The sequence below is a fragment of the Amblyomma americanum genome, chromosome 1, assembly GCF_052857255.1.
Source record: "Amblyomma americanum isolate KBUSLIRL-KWMA chromosome 1, ASM5285725v1, whole genome shotgun sequence".
Taxonomy (NCBI): domain Eukaryota; kingdom Metazoa; phylum Arthropoda; class Arachnida; order Ixodida; family Ixodidae; genus Amblyomma; species Amblyomma americanum.
In genome coordinates this window covers 240,464,564-240,478,380 of record NC_135497.1, presented here as the reverse complement: position 1 = coordinate 240,478,380, position 13,817 = coordinate 240,464,564, and the positions used below count along the sequence as shown (strand labels likewise).

Sequence of the window (13,817 nt, the reverse complement as noted above, 5' to 3'; positions counted from 1 at the left end):
CACTGCGCTGCTGACAAAATGCAACAAGACGGCTGGCAAAATGAGATGTGAGCTACAAATCTAGTGGGACCATCCCTTCCACGCTCTCTCGTGACGCCTGAAGACAGTGCCGGTCGTGGAATACTGCCCGAAGCACAGCTTTCACGACGACAAGCTAGCCCGCTTAGCCCTCACGCGTTGGCTTTGGCTGCAGGCCACGTGATGGGCCCAAACACTGTTTTAAGACGCGAAAACAAAACCATGCTGTTAGATGCCCCAGCACGCAAGCCATGCTGTACGAGGAGCATTTGCATTCGAGGTCAATGTTTCTGTCGTATGCTTTTTTCTGTTTCTCTGTAGCCTAAGATGTGCACTTTCTAGATTCCAATTGACCAAAATAGATAACGATCAAAGCAGGTGCCGCAAAACAACTGCAACAGCGCACCTAAGCCACGACTTCATCCATTCCGCTATACGTCACAAGCCAGGCCGCTTCCAAGCATGCCACATTTGTGATCATAATAGTCTATAATGAGAGGATCGCTGCTAGTCAGGCTCACAGCTAGCTGTCGACTGCGTTGTGGCATGACACAGTGACATGCATCATGGTACTGGCAGTCGATTCTATGAGGAAAGAGCATGTTAACTCTTGACAAGCTCAAGGTACTGCTGTTTGAAAATCTCGCGATGTTTTGCTGTGAGCTTAGAAGAACAGAAAGTTAAATGATTATGAACATTTAGGAGGTTCAGATAATGAAAGTGCAATGTGAATCTAAGAAAAAATACTGCTCTGAAACTATTAGAATTTTTGAATATGTGCACTCCCCTAGTCATTTGTATTCATGCATAGGCAATTACACTGCTTTAAAAGATCACAGATCCAGCACTTTGTAGCACTGATACCACTCTTCACTGTGCTGTAAAAATGGTCTCGGGGGTAACAAGCATTCTTTAGCCGTTTACCGTTCATTTCTTACATAGCAAAATATGCAGATGTTCATGACTGTAGCACGTAAGTTGTACGTACTGTTGTGAGAAGTATTTAATGAAATGCTTGAGCATGCTTTAGTGCAGGTCTGTCACACGCCAGTGGAATGCCACATTACTGCATACCACTGACTCATGATTGACTGGCACCAGCACATATCCGCATATTTTTTTTTTAATATTGCTCATCATAATGTCTTCTATTTCTAGCATTTTTCAAACAAATTCACCTAAAAATTTCACCATTATTTGTTTCTTGCAAGCCCTGGGGAGAAGATGCTGGTTCTGTGGATATCGAGATTAAATGGGAACAAGAATACACTCCTCCAAAAAAGCCTGTGCCTAGAGCAAGATCAGTAAGTTTGTGTTTGGTAACTTGTGATATAATTCTGCATGTTTTTTTCAGATTTAATAGATAATAGAGTAAACATTTATCTCTCCTTTACTGCTCTTTTCACTTTGTTGCATTGCAGAAAATAACATGCCCTCTGACTAATGTAATGAGCATGCTTTATTGACTGTGACTCATATGCCACTTGTAGGTTTTCTCACCATTCAAACTTGCATTCTAATTAGGCTGCCGCAGTGAGCAGATGCAGAACAAATTTCGGTTTCATGCACCTTGAAGAAACTTGCAAGATTAAAAGTGTGGGTGCTTAATGATCAGCCTCATGAGAAAAGGAAATGCAACTTACTAATTGGCTAGCATTACCAAACATCTCAGAACATTTCAGAGAACCCTACTCACCAGCCGCAGTGGCTCAGTGGTTAGGTTGCTTGGCTACTGGGCCGGAGTTCCCAGGTTTGAATCCCCGCGTTTTGATGGAGGCGAAACGCAGACACCCATGTGCTATGAGATGTCAGGACACGTTAAAAATCCCCAGGTGGTCGAAATTATTCTGGAGCCCTCCACTACGACACCACTTTCTCCCATTCTTCTTTCACTCCCCCCCCCCTATGGCACTGCTCGGGTGTTCCTCGAAATATGAAACAATTATTGTGCCATTTCCTTTACCTCAAAAACCAATTTTAATTTTTCGAACCTACTCTTTGAATTGACAGCTACATGCATAGCTCTGTAAAGCAAGCTTAAACCACTTGTTGTGTTTTGCTGGTCAAATGGAACATGACAGTAGCAAACATACTTTTATTTGCAATCCAACAGGACCGTTCACTGATAGCGTCTGTTGATCTGTGTATTTCTGTTGATTTTAGAGAGATGCAATTCACCAGCCAAGAAAGGTATCATCAGCTCGGCAGCGAGCTGCCACATTACACTTCTCTCCAACGACCAGTGGCCTGTCAAAAGACTTTCAAGTTCCTCAGAGACCAAGAAGATCTGCTGTGAATGAACGCAAGAAGATGTTGGTATGTGTTCTGAGGAATGAGGAAATAGCTAATTGCAGTAGTTGATGTTAACAGCGTGTTTATATCAGTGATGGTGACCTTAGTAGAAATGGACTTCATTATAAAGCATGAATATCCTGCAGTACAAGAAAGCTAAACCTTGATGATTGTAGCTTAAAAGATTTATTGCTGTCTGATCACTGGTTTGAGACAATTAGATTTGGATACTAAAGAAAAAAGGTGTTAAGAAAAGCTCAAAGGAAAGAAAAGAAGAAAAAGGCAGGGAAGGAAGAGTGAGGGGGCATTTGCATTACTATTTGACCTTCAACATCATGTGCCACTTCATGTATGGGGTCGTGCTGGTATAATTTTGTGACTTTCAGTCCATCTGGTGTGTATACTCTTCTACAGTTAACAGTTGTGCTTACTGTAATAAATAATGGCTACTACGTCCCTCAGCCTGAGTCGCTTTGGGACGTCAAACCCCCATAAACCAAAATAATGGCTACTGGTAGGAGACAAATGTTTTTCAGCAAGAAAATAAAAGCAAAGCATCAAAATTACATGATTAGATGACCACCTATCTGTGCATGCTCTTTTTTCATTGGAGCGATGTCACATAATATTAAATACAAAACCACACCACTGCAGTGCCAGTACCTCCAGTGGTGGAACTTGCGCCCAGTATGCATGGTGGGAATGAACTCAGTTTCAGAAATTGCTTGTGCAAGAGGGGGTGCAGTGGCCATGCCCATGTTATTGTCACCAAGAATTTTTTTTTCTTATTGTGTGTCTGATCCTTTTCTTCTGTAGAGCACACGAAAAGGAAACCGGGAGAGTGGTGAACGCACTGAGAGCAGCTCCTTAACATCTGTGTCGAGCCTGTCATCTGCAGGCACAGCTAATGGCACTCGAGGTTAGTACGGAGCGTGCTTTCATCACACAGGTAACACAGCCGCATCTCAGGCAGCTGCATTCAGGGAGAGTGCAATTCAAAAATGCCTGTGTACTGAAATTTTGATGCATATTAAGAATTCCAGGTGATCCAGAGTCCTCATCAATGGCACACCTTGGAATCCACAGGAGCAAAATAATCAATCAGTCAATGAATCAATGACAGAAACAAACTTAGTCATCTGAAGATTATAAGATTCAGTGATGTAAAGTGTACTACCACAGTAAATGGTGATCAATCAGATGCTATGACAGCATGCCAGGCACTTTCCAGATTAACAAAGGAAACTGCATTGAAGGACAAAATGAAGGAGAATTAAAAATGGGACAAGCACAGGACAGCGCTTGTCTTTACTTCACCTCTCATTCATATTGTCCTTCAGCATAGTTTATTGTATTCACATATTTTACCAACTGGCCCTTGAGCTGCAGTTTTCAAAGTTGTAGTATGTTGTTATTGGCAGGCTTATATGAATGCACACTTTTTTCATATAGGTTAATTGTGCAACTAAATGTAACTACACCGGTGTGTCTTGAGCGTCTAATTTTCAGATAATTTACTGAAACCTCTTCTTTCAAGTGAGAGTAAAGGTCTGACGCTAAAGCATGTTTTGACCAGGAACATTTATTGCAGACAGTTGGTAAAATCCATGCTAACTTTATGTCATGCATTTTAAATGTTATGTGGAAGGTGTGAAAACAGGTTGTTGTAGAATATACAGAATGCCAGTTATTTCACTTTAAGAGCAGTGTATATTGCTGTTAATAAGTAAGTAGAAAAGCATATTGTTATGTGACGGCAAGCAGGTGAAGACAGGATTACATGACAGATGGCGATGGAATGATTTAATGGCGGTGGGCCTAGCGCGAGCACTCCGTGCCGCGCCACTGCCACTGTGTCGTCTTCTAGTCCGTGGCAATATTTTCAAATTTCTACCATGCCATTGCATTATGGGTGATGCAATGCATAAATGAAAAAAAAGCTAGAACATAAATAAAATGAAATTACATCAAATAAAGCACATGGCATGTGAAGAACAAACACCTCTTGATATGAGAGCCTCAAGTGTGCTACGGTATGGTTAGTGGTGGTTTGAGCACATAAAAATTTTCTTGTGCCTTCCAGTGACTCAGTCTGCTAGAAAGGCCTGGCTTTTTTCAGCAAAGCATTTTTTTTTGTTGAGCCTGTTTATACTTGCCTAGGGGCACTATCCCCCAAAGTAACTCTTACAGATTACCTCCTTGGGGCTAAAAATTTCAAGATTTCAGAAAAAGTAGGCCTCACTTAACTAGCAGCAATTTGATTGCTTAAGCCTTATAAATACGTTGACAGCAATATTTGATGCATGATAAAACAAAATACAAGAGTTAATAACCACGCTCTACTTCTGCCCCATTTATAATTGTGTTGCGATTTTGATTATGTGCAGCATTACAGACTGCTGTCTGTATAGTGTACATGCCAAATTACGGTCTGTCCAAATTATTCTCCTTCATTGCAAGTTCATGAAGTAGACATGGAGGCTCAGTAAGAAAATGGAGCATGTTGAGCAGAGAGCTGTGGTTAAAAGTAAAAAGGGACCGCTCCAACAGAAGCCCACAATGATGTGTGTAATTTTGAGGACAGCTGCTATATATCATACGCTGTAAAAAGATGGCATCAGGAATTTACCACATTTTTTTATGTATAGGTCAACCACTTTTTTTTTCAAATTCGTGCTCTCAAACTCGCGATTCGACCATTATGTGGATCATACCAGGACAAGGTGCAGACCCGCCTACAAACTTATAAAAGCAAGGGAGCATGACGGAGTTGTGGAAACTTCTGGATTGTGGCTGCTTTTGAGTCTTCACAAACTACGGCACTTGCTGCCACCGTTACTGAACAAAGGTTTAGCGTGTCCTTTCTTTTTCAAGAGAGCTCTGTAAAAGATTCTCAAATAGGGCTGATATGATAAGGATAGAGCCCCACTGCTCCTTTGCCACATCGACCGCACATTTTAGAAAGCATCATTGTGAAAATGAAACTCCCCTCAGCTGCTCAGCTGTGCGGCAAGTCATGCCTCCCAAACATGGGTGACCATCGATCATAGTGAGCTATCATTTTATATGTGTGGTATCAAAAACTTGGACTGCATGTCGTTTTCGATATGGCAGAAAAGTGTGTCAGACATTGGGGAAAGCAGCAAGAGTGCCTTTTTGGTGATTAATTTCTCAAGGTGCCGCTGCAGCTACAGTATGTGATGTGCTGTGCCAGTCGTCTTAATTGCACGTTGGTGGCTCAGAGCTTCCATCGGTCAGCCAGTTCGACATTCCAACTTTTTTCTATTGTGGTTCCCAAAGTTAGGGGTAAACTTATGTAACCTAATGACCAATATGCAAGTAAATACGGTAAATGTGGGAGTACATCATGTGAAGAATAAATGACGTTGGGCAGTCATAACTGTCAGCAACAAAAAAAATAAATCTGGACAATCAGACATCTTTGGTGACAGTTCTGTGAAAGCAGTTGGATTTACTCTCGATTATTACTTTGACGCTTTTACTCTAAGCCAATGCTTCACACACGCTATAGAATTTTTCTTGAGGGTGAACATGGGCGGAGGTACAATCGAGAATGGCGACGAGTGGGTGAGCAGCCTCCTTAGCCATGGGGATGGGGAGGCAGATGGTTGGTGGTGCTTCTGGAGGACAGCTGGCTTTCCCTCTGAGTCTTTGAATTCGATTTCACCATTTATTTTTTGTTTCATTGCTGCATGGGCACCTAGTGAGTGGAGGCCTTGTGGAGGGTGGAGGTGGGTAGGGTGGTGCTTCTGTAGAGTGGAAGTGGAAGATGGCAGCTCCTTACTTGGGCTGGAGGCTTCACTTTAGCAGACATCAGATTAACAAGAAGTGTGGGGGGGGGGGGGGGGGGGGGGGGCAGTACAATAGCACTGCTTTAGCAGTAAAACCTCCTGCAAAATTCATCATATATGACGCTAGGTCGAGGAGTTACTATTAGAGTTGTATCACAGGAAATGATACCATATGGTATGCAGGGTACTGAGAAAAGACACATGTGAAAAACGTAATTGCAAGATGCGTTCCTTGTAGCCACACGAAAGTGAAGCAGTGTGGTGTCTTGCAGCGCGTCGTTTTAAGAGCATTTAGCAGAGGATGGATTAGCAGATTTTTCAGCAGATGTGTGACAATAGATTAATCATAGTTCCATTGTTACCACCCTGAAACCATAATGCAAAGTAAGTAATGGAAAAATCTGGGGATCCCCCCACCCCCTTATGAAATTAAAGGGCATGCCTTCAGCGCTTAAAGTTTTGCTTTTGGCTTTTTTTTGATGCCAAAGGCTTTCTTTTGGTGGATTAGTGGACTATATAAGAAGGTGCAGCCACAACTGCAAGTTCTTGTCATGCAAACCTAATCACACAACTGCCTGCTCCTATCAAGGAGAAACGTCTTGGAAAGCCGAGACAGTAAGTGTGCCTTCATCACTGCAGTGCATGCAGCCACAAGCTGTGCATTGCAACGGATTCATGAAGAAGGCTTCATATTGCCAGAACAGCCACTGCACTCACAAGGCCTAGCTCTAAACAAAACTGAAATTTAAGTTCTGCATGGGAGGAATTTTTTATCGGATAATGTGGCAATAGAGACCACAGGTGCATGGTTTCCAGAGGTGGCATAAAGCTTTCTTGAGGAACCTTTTGAAATGTTAGCGGACCTGTGAAACAAGTACATTTTACTTCAGAGACACTGCATTAAAAAGTGATGTAGGACTATTGCTATTTTTGTTACTCTGGAAGTTGGTCAGAGGTGAAGCGTACAGATCATCCCTCTCATCTTTTGGCTTGGATTGGTTTATTGAGGCCTAGGTTTGGTTCTAGATGCAAAGCACAAGATGCATGAAGATGCATGAGAGAAAATGCCAAAAAAGAAGCCTTTTTGGTGTCGCTGCAGCATTCAGAAGCACTTGATGGCAGCAACCCACTTAATGTTGTATCATGGCAGTGCCCAAAATTATTTCATCACGTCCTAGTGTTGAGTTGACACCTTGAAGCGTTTTTAGACATATCTCTCCCACTTTATGTGACTTAAAATGCATGTTCTCACTGCTGTGCTCTTACTACTGTAACTATTCACTCAAACTTTGCTGCACAGGCTCATCATCTTATTTAGAGCCATTTAGCATGCTGCTGCAACAATATGAGCTTGTAAAAGCACCTGATATCACTGATGGGCGTTCCAGTCTCACTGATAGGACAATATTGTCATAGGCAAGAGAAGGTCCAAAATGAAAAAAAAAAAAGGAACAGTGCTCTCAAAATATTCTTTACCGACACCATCTGTGCTAAAAAATAATATGAATTCTCGTTTTGGCCACTGCGGTAGGGCGTTTAGAAACCAAACAAGCCATGCTGACTTCCACAGCTATGGGGAACCTGCGCTGCCAAGGTGGCACTGCAATTGTTCCGTTCGGTGACTCAAAACTGCTTTTGTCAGCTACTTGGGCCGCTGCAAACGCGAGAACACATTCTGTGCGTTTAGATACCCCCGTTTGGCTGACAGCATTCGTTGCCCAGCTTCTCTCGGCGTAGCCTAGATAGCTGACGCATGGCACGTGCGCCTTCGACAGAGCGCGGAGGCTCACGCCAATAATTGCCTGAAGGCGGCGCAGAAAAGCACTAAGAGTACTAGCCAAAACTGCTTGCTCTTCTCGCTAGGCAGTGTGTTATGGCACTGCAATCGGCACCGCAAACTTCAGCGCAAGTTCCCCAAACTGTAGCCCTCTTCCATTTCCTGTTTCTGCCTTGGGGTGATATTGTGCCACACTCAACATCGAGATTGCAGTCATTTGGAGTGAAAAACAATTTGATTTTTAGTTACAAAATCCTTGGATAAAAATATGTGTTGCCACACACACAAAAAAAATGCTCTGATAATAATGAGGAGAAAATATTCAATTGTTCTAAAGCAGCAGAATTTTTAGGAGTTAAGTTCATAGTCCCTAAAAGTAAAATGCTTAGCTTGATGAGCATGGTGAGTACTGTGCTTGATATTAAGGGTAAATTTGTCCACAGGTATGGAAGACAGCAAAGACCAAAAACCAGAAGCTGGCAGTAGTACTGCAGGTGTGAAAAGCAGCATTGTGGAAGAGAGCCAGAGCATTGAAGAGTTCAGCAACGGACAAGTAGTGGTTGTTAAAACACCTGCACTGAAGAGGAGTGGCACATTTAAGGTTGGGTACTTTTCTATTCATGGTCGCGGTGTGCAGATCAGTTGATTTTGAGTTCCTGCACTGTGTACTGACACTAACATGGTTGTAACTGGATAACTGTATGAATAGATTGGTCATATAGTACACCTTGAGAAAGCCGTAGCACAAGAATGGACAAAAAAGAACCAAACTCTTATGCATGAGTGGTAGTTGCTTGTCATGTTGGGTGAAAGGGCTGCTTACTGGTGCACTGATATCTTCTCGAGCCTAGTAGTAATCAATTCATTATAGTTGTAGCTAAAGTTGAGTGGCCTGTAGAAAAAAAAAATTTATCTGAACAATCAGCCTTGACAAATGTGTCTTTTCTTACCTGTGCGAATTGAATGAGATATGTACAGAATTTTTTTTGTGGTGACGCTCCAAGTATTGTAAGCTCATAGATAGCTAAGACATTTGCCCTGCGTGCCTTGTAGATTTGTGTAGTGCCTGCAATTAACGAGGACATACATCTTTTGGTGTGTTGCAGTTTTGAACTTGTTTCAGTGTTATTACATGTAGCACAAGTGATTTTGCTTGACTCAAAGTGATTTAATAGTGGCATTTCAAAGTTGGTGGGGGATATGCACCTATAAAGGGCACTTCTTACATTTCCATGCAGCCCTAATTGCAGAGCTTCTAGATGAGCTTGCACTTTGTTTTTGCAGATTGAAAGTTGCCAGTGGTAACAGAAATGTTACTCAACTTAAATTTTTTGTTTATTCCTCAGGTTTCAGATGTGGCTGTTTTCTCTGTGAATAATCTGGGATTTTTGCCTGGTGCAGCAGTCTTGAGAAACAAATCTGTTGAGATGGTCTTTGTTGAGTTCCAGTTTCTTGACTGTTCTCCTGAAGAACTGGAAACTCCAGTTGCTTTGCCAAAACCCAAACCTCCACAACGAATTGCCTTCAACTTTAGGAAGGGTGAGCTTTTAATTTTCGCTTTCCTAGGATCAGTGATGTTGTAGAGAACAGAAATTAATGCTTATCAGTTCAGGAAGATAAAATTTGTTCATTTGTTGACACCAATCATGCTCACTTCTGCTGAAACTGCATAATTTGAATACTGGTTTTATATATGTAATATATATTTTTTCACACACATTTTCAAAAGTTTCACTCCCTCGTGCTTGTTTTCATGAGTTTACATGCCATTTTATCCTGATTTGAAACTTCTGTGGTTGATTCTGCTGCATGTCATTACAATGGGACTCAAGTGTCTCGTCTATGTCATCATGGCTTGCAGTTGTTCATCTTGATGCCACTCGCCATCAAGAAAGGAGGGAAGCCCTGGCCTCAATGCTAGCATCTGAAAACCCCAACAGTGCCACGTTAGTATCATTGTATGGTTCCTTACTGTAAGCAGCATCAAGGTTAAGGTAGACTAGCGTTCAGAAGGAAGGCATTGAATTTAATTTTATATGCAACAGAAGAATTTTCAATAGCTGTTGGTATCATTGGTATCGCTGTCAGCTGTAAAGGAGCTGTACTGTTTTGCTGTTTCCTGAAGTGTTGTTTGTTGTGTAGTCCTATTCAGATTAACATAATTTTGTGTTGCCTGTGACAAAGATAACGCTGTGTAACTTACATGACAAAGTAGTGGGTCTAGGGAGCATTTATTATTATTATTATTATTATTATTATTATTATTATTATTATTATTATTATTATTATTATTATTATTTATTCATTGCACTTTGTAACAAGGTTGTGTCCGTGAACTTTTAAACCACCAAATTACTTTCCGAAAAACGTAGCAAAATCGCGAAATTTGTTCAGGTAGTCATAATTTTTTATATGCAATTCTGATTTAGAAAATATATTACTTTATTGGTTGCTGGTTAGAATCAACATAATTTTAATAAGAAAAAGCTGCTATTTATGCTTTAGAAAAGGGCAGCTTTTCCTTGGTGCATGTCATAGTAATGAGTTAAATGTACTGATATGCGCTGTATTTATTTGATCAGACACGCTGTAACATACTACAAAGTGCATAGACGTTGTCTAGTCCCAAGACACACAAGGTTTCATCATTAGTAGCTAATGTGCAATACCCAGCGTGTCACTGTTGTCATAGTCGCTCTTGTCGTCATCTGAAGATGTCTCCAGCTCGCAAACAAATTCAGAATCACTGTTGGAAACAAATTCTAAATCGTCATCAACGCTGTTGTCAGAACTGCTCCGAGGAGCAGCTCTTTGTCTCGGGACATTGATGCCACCGGCATTCTTCATGTGTCACGCCATTATGAAATGACTGTTGTCAAGCTTAAAACACGCGCTAAAAGTGCGAAATGAGTTTTTTTCATGGACAACTAATGCCCTGTAGTGTTGAAAATTGCAAGCAACGCAATTGCTGGCCATAACTCATCTTTGGCGGTGGGAGCAGTGCAACATCGGTCTGGACGAGTATGGCTCGTCACAGGCTGTATTGGTACAATCTCCCATAAGGAGTACAGCTCAGGGTTGGCAGTTATAGGGTTAATGGGAAGCAAAGCAGCAATGCCCATTTTTCGGTGGTCATTCCATGTTCTTATGTAAGTTTACCAAGCAGCCTTGTCATCTGTAATCTATAAATATAATCTTTAATAAAACACATAATTGTAACTTTCAGGCTGCACTGGTACTGATCCCAGGTGTGCATATTGTTGTTATTAGTTCAGAAAGGTGGTTTGTTTTCATGTTAATACATCACTGACCGAAGTCATCTTGTACATGCTACTCCTGAGCAGCTACAAAAATGTTTTCAAAGCATGTTTTGCGATATTTCCAGAATGTGTCATTACTGTTTTCAAGCTGGCTTGTTTTTGCTTTGTACAGTGGTTCTTGACAAAATCTTATCATCTTTTTAGCATCAAATTTACAGTGGTGAGTGAACCTCTGGGCAAGAAAAAGGATGCTGAGTGCCAGGATGTTGGCTTTGCCATCACTGACTTGAAACAGGCAAGCAGCATTGAATTCTGCACAACTGTTTTCAGCAGCCTACAAACAGTAGAGGAAGCTTGTGTGCTGCAAGGCATGCTGCTGTATTTTCATTAATAGCTGTAGTACTGGTATCTTGACCTTCAGTTAGATTTACTCTTTGTTTGAAGATGTTTTTTTTTACAGTTGGCCTTTAGCCAGTGAAGTCTGTGCTCAGTGTCACTTTGTATTAGTAAATGAAAGCATAGTTTATGTGGGGTTGTGGACTAATGTCATTGTACTCAAGCTTGATGCACAGTACTATATGGCATCACTACTTATGAAATGTTTATGAGCTAAGCGGTAAAGTATGGTAATAGATAACTTTAGTAGGTAATTAGCATTATAAAGCCCTTAATCAGGAATATTGTAGGAAAATCTTTGTGATATGAATTTTACAGAGCACCAGAAAATATTTGTGCTTTTAAAAATTCATATAACAGACCAAATTGGAATGTGGGTACCAAGGTAAAGAACGTATAATAGTTACTATTCACTACATTGCTTTGAAGTGCATGACACTAATGTGTTTTGTATCTTATCAAATAGACTGTTTAATAACATTCTAAAATTAATGCTCATGACAACACTGACATTGCTGAAGCTCACAGCTCATCACTGAACACGAAGGCTATATGGCATTTTAACCATTGATGCAGTTGCTCCTTTAATCCTGTTTGGTCCTTTCAATTTTAATACTTTGTCAGTGATGTCAGCGACCAACCTAACTTCCCAGGTGGCAAAGCTGTCACTGGTAATACAGCCGTGCGCAAATGCTTAAACTATGAATTTTTCCCAATTTTCATTGGTCAGCACCTTACCACCATTTGCACTGCCATGATGACTTAAAATCCACACTTGCGAAGGTTTGCTGAAGTTCGAGATGGCAGCTGTAGTTACATGATCACATGGCATGTACACACTGGTTCACGAGACATTTCGCTATGCTTTGCTGTGGCTGGACTCAAATGCCGACTGGTGGTCGCTTCTTGTGCTGTCTAATCATATTATTCTTCAGTGGTTGGAAAACTGTTCTCTTCATTCCAAAATGCAGTGCATTGTGTGTAGTCACGGCCAGAATATGGAGCACACTTCAGTGATTAAACTCCTCCCATATGTTACCTATCAAAAATGTTTGATGCTTATGCAAATAAGTGCCCCTTTTATTTGTGTGCATAAACACAATAAACCTTCCTACTTCTGCTAGTGGAAGCAAGGGAAGAGTTAGGATTTTGAAGCATGCTCTGTATTATTCTGGCCATAACTGTGTCTGATTAACTGGGGCATCCTAATAGCTGACGTTATCCTAAATAAAATTTGAATCAACTGTTAATGTTGATCCATTACAGGTTCCATTACAGGCCTTAGCTGATAAAATTTTTAAGTCATATGCATTAAGCTTGCAATGGTCATGCTGCATGATTTAAACTGCAGTCTTTGTGTCTTAATTTTTAAAAGTCATATGCATTAAGCTTGCAATGGTCATGCTGCATGATTTAAACTGCAGTCTTTGTGTCTTGTATTCACGGTGAAATTTTTTGTTTTGTGTGCCACAGATCGTAAAATATGGAAAGGACATTATTGAAGAAGACGTTGATGGTAAGATCTTTCATTTGCTTCTGTTGCTTTAACTGGATGTTAAGTTATTCTTGTGATAAACTGACACCAGTTGTGGGTTTTTATTTTTCAGTGCTTGACACAAGGAGCAACAAAGTCATTGGAAAGCTGAATGTATCAGTTGAAATGCTTGCAGCACTGAAGCATATCCTTGTTGAAAGCAAGCATGCCTCCCGTGTGCCTTTGCAGCCATAAACAGGGCTCAAAAAGTTTATTACAACTTTCTTCTGCAATCAGCATGCTAGCAAAGACCCTGCAGATGCCGCAGATGTTTTGCCTTTTTTGGTGGTGTGACCAAATCCACTACCAGAGCCAATTAGCAAAGTGGGTGAGCTAGGATTTGCAGAATTTTCAACGAAGTCAGCTTATACCTAAGCGTTCGGGAAGAGAAACCTATATACTCTGAACATGCGACTCACTTCATCCATATGTCGTTCTTTATTTGTTGGAGAGGCTCAGGGGTGGTTAGCACATACTTGTGCTGCATTGTGTGTCCTCTGTCCCTAACTGCCTTGAATGAAGCAATTACTCATTGGATAATTGGATAGAGTTGATGTTAGATTGTCAGGCACTCATCTACCAGCACCCATTTTTGCAGTGGAGAACAATTGCTGTGTACTTCCAAAGCATGTGCACGTTTTGTAAGATGCATGCGTGCTTTTACACAATTGTACAGATGTATGAATACATGTTGAGGACTTGCTATTAAAGATCGCAACTAGTTGTGT

The 13,817-nt window shown here is 41.0% G+C and overlaps 1 protein-coding gene across 3 annotated transcripts in view; it reads left to right on the top strand.

The window, feature by feature from the left end:
• LOC144114820 (protein fantom-like) overlaps positions 1–13,817 on the top strand; it is a 61,803-nt gene extending 47,986 nt beyond the window's left edge. For 2 of the 3 annotated variants that reach the window (XM_077648803.1, XM_077648802.1), the window contains exons 26-34: positions 1,230–1,322; positions 2,182–2,334; positions 3,127–3,229; positions 8,343–8,500; positions 9,246–9,438; positions 9,761–9,845; positions 11,364–11,454; positions 13,029–13,071; positions 13,163–13,817. In XM_077648803.1, coding sequence (XP_077504929.1) covers positions 1,230–1,322; positions 2,182–2,334; positions 3,127–3,229; positions 8,343–8,500; positions 9,246–9,438; positions 9,761–9,845; positions 11,364–11,454; positions 13,029–13,071; positions 13,163–13,284 — 1,041 coding nt within the window. In that variant the 3' untranslated portion in view covers positions 13,285–13,817. The remainder of the gene's footprint in view (positions 1–1,229; positions 1,323–2,181; positions 2,335–3,126; positions 3,230–8,342; positions 8,501–9,245; positions 9,439–9,760; positions 9,846–11,363; positions 11,455–13,028; positions 13,072–13,162) is intronic. The other variant, XM_077648804.1, reaches the window with a different exon arrangement.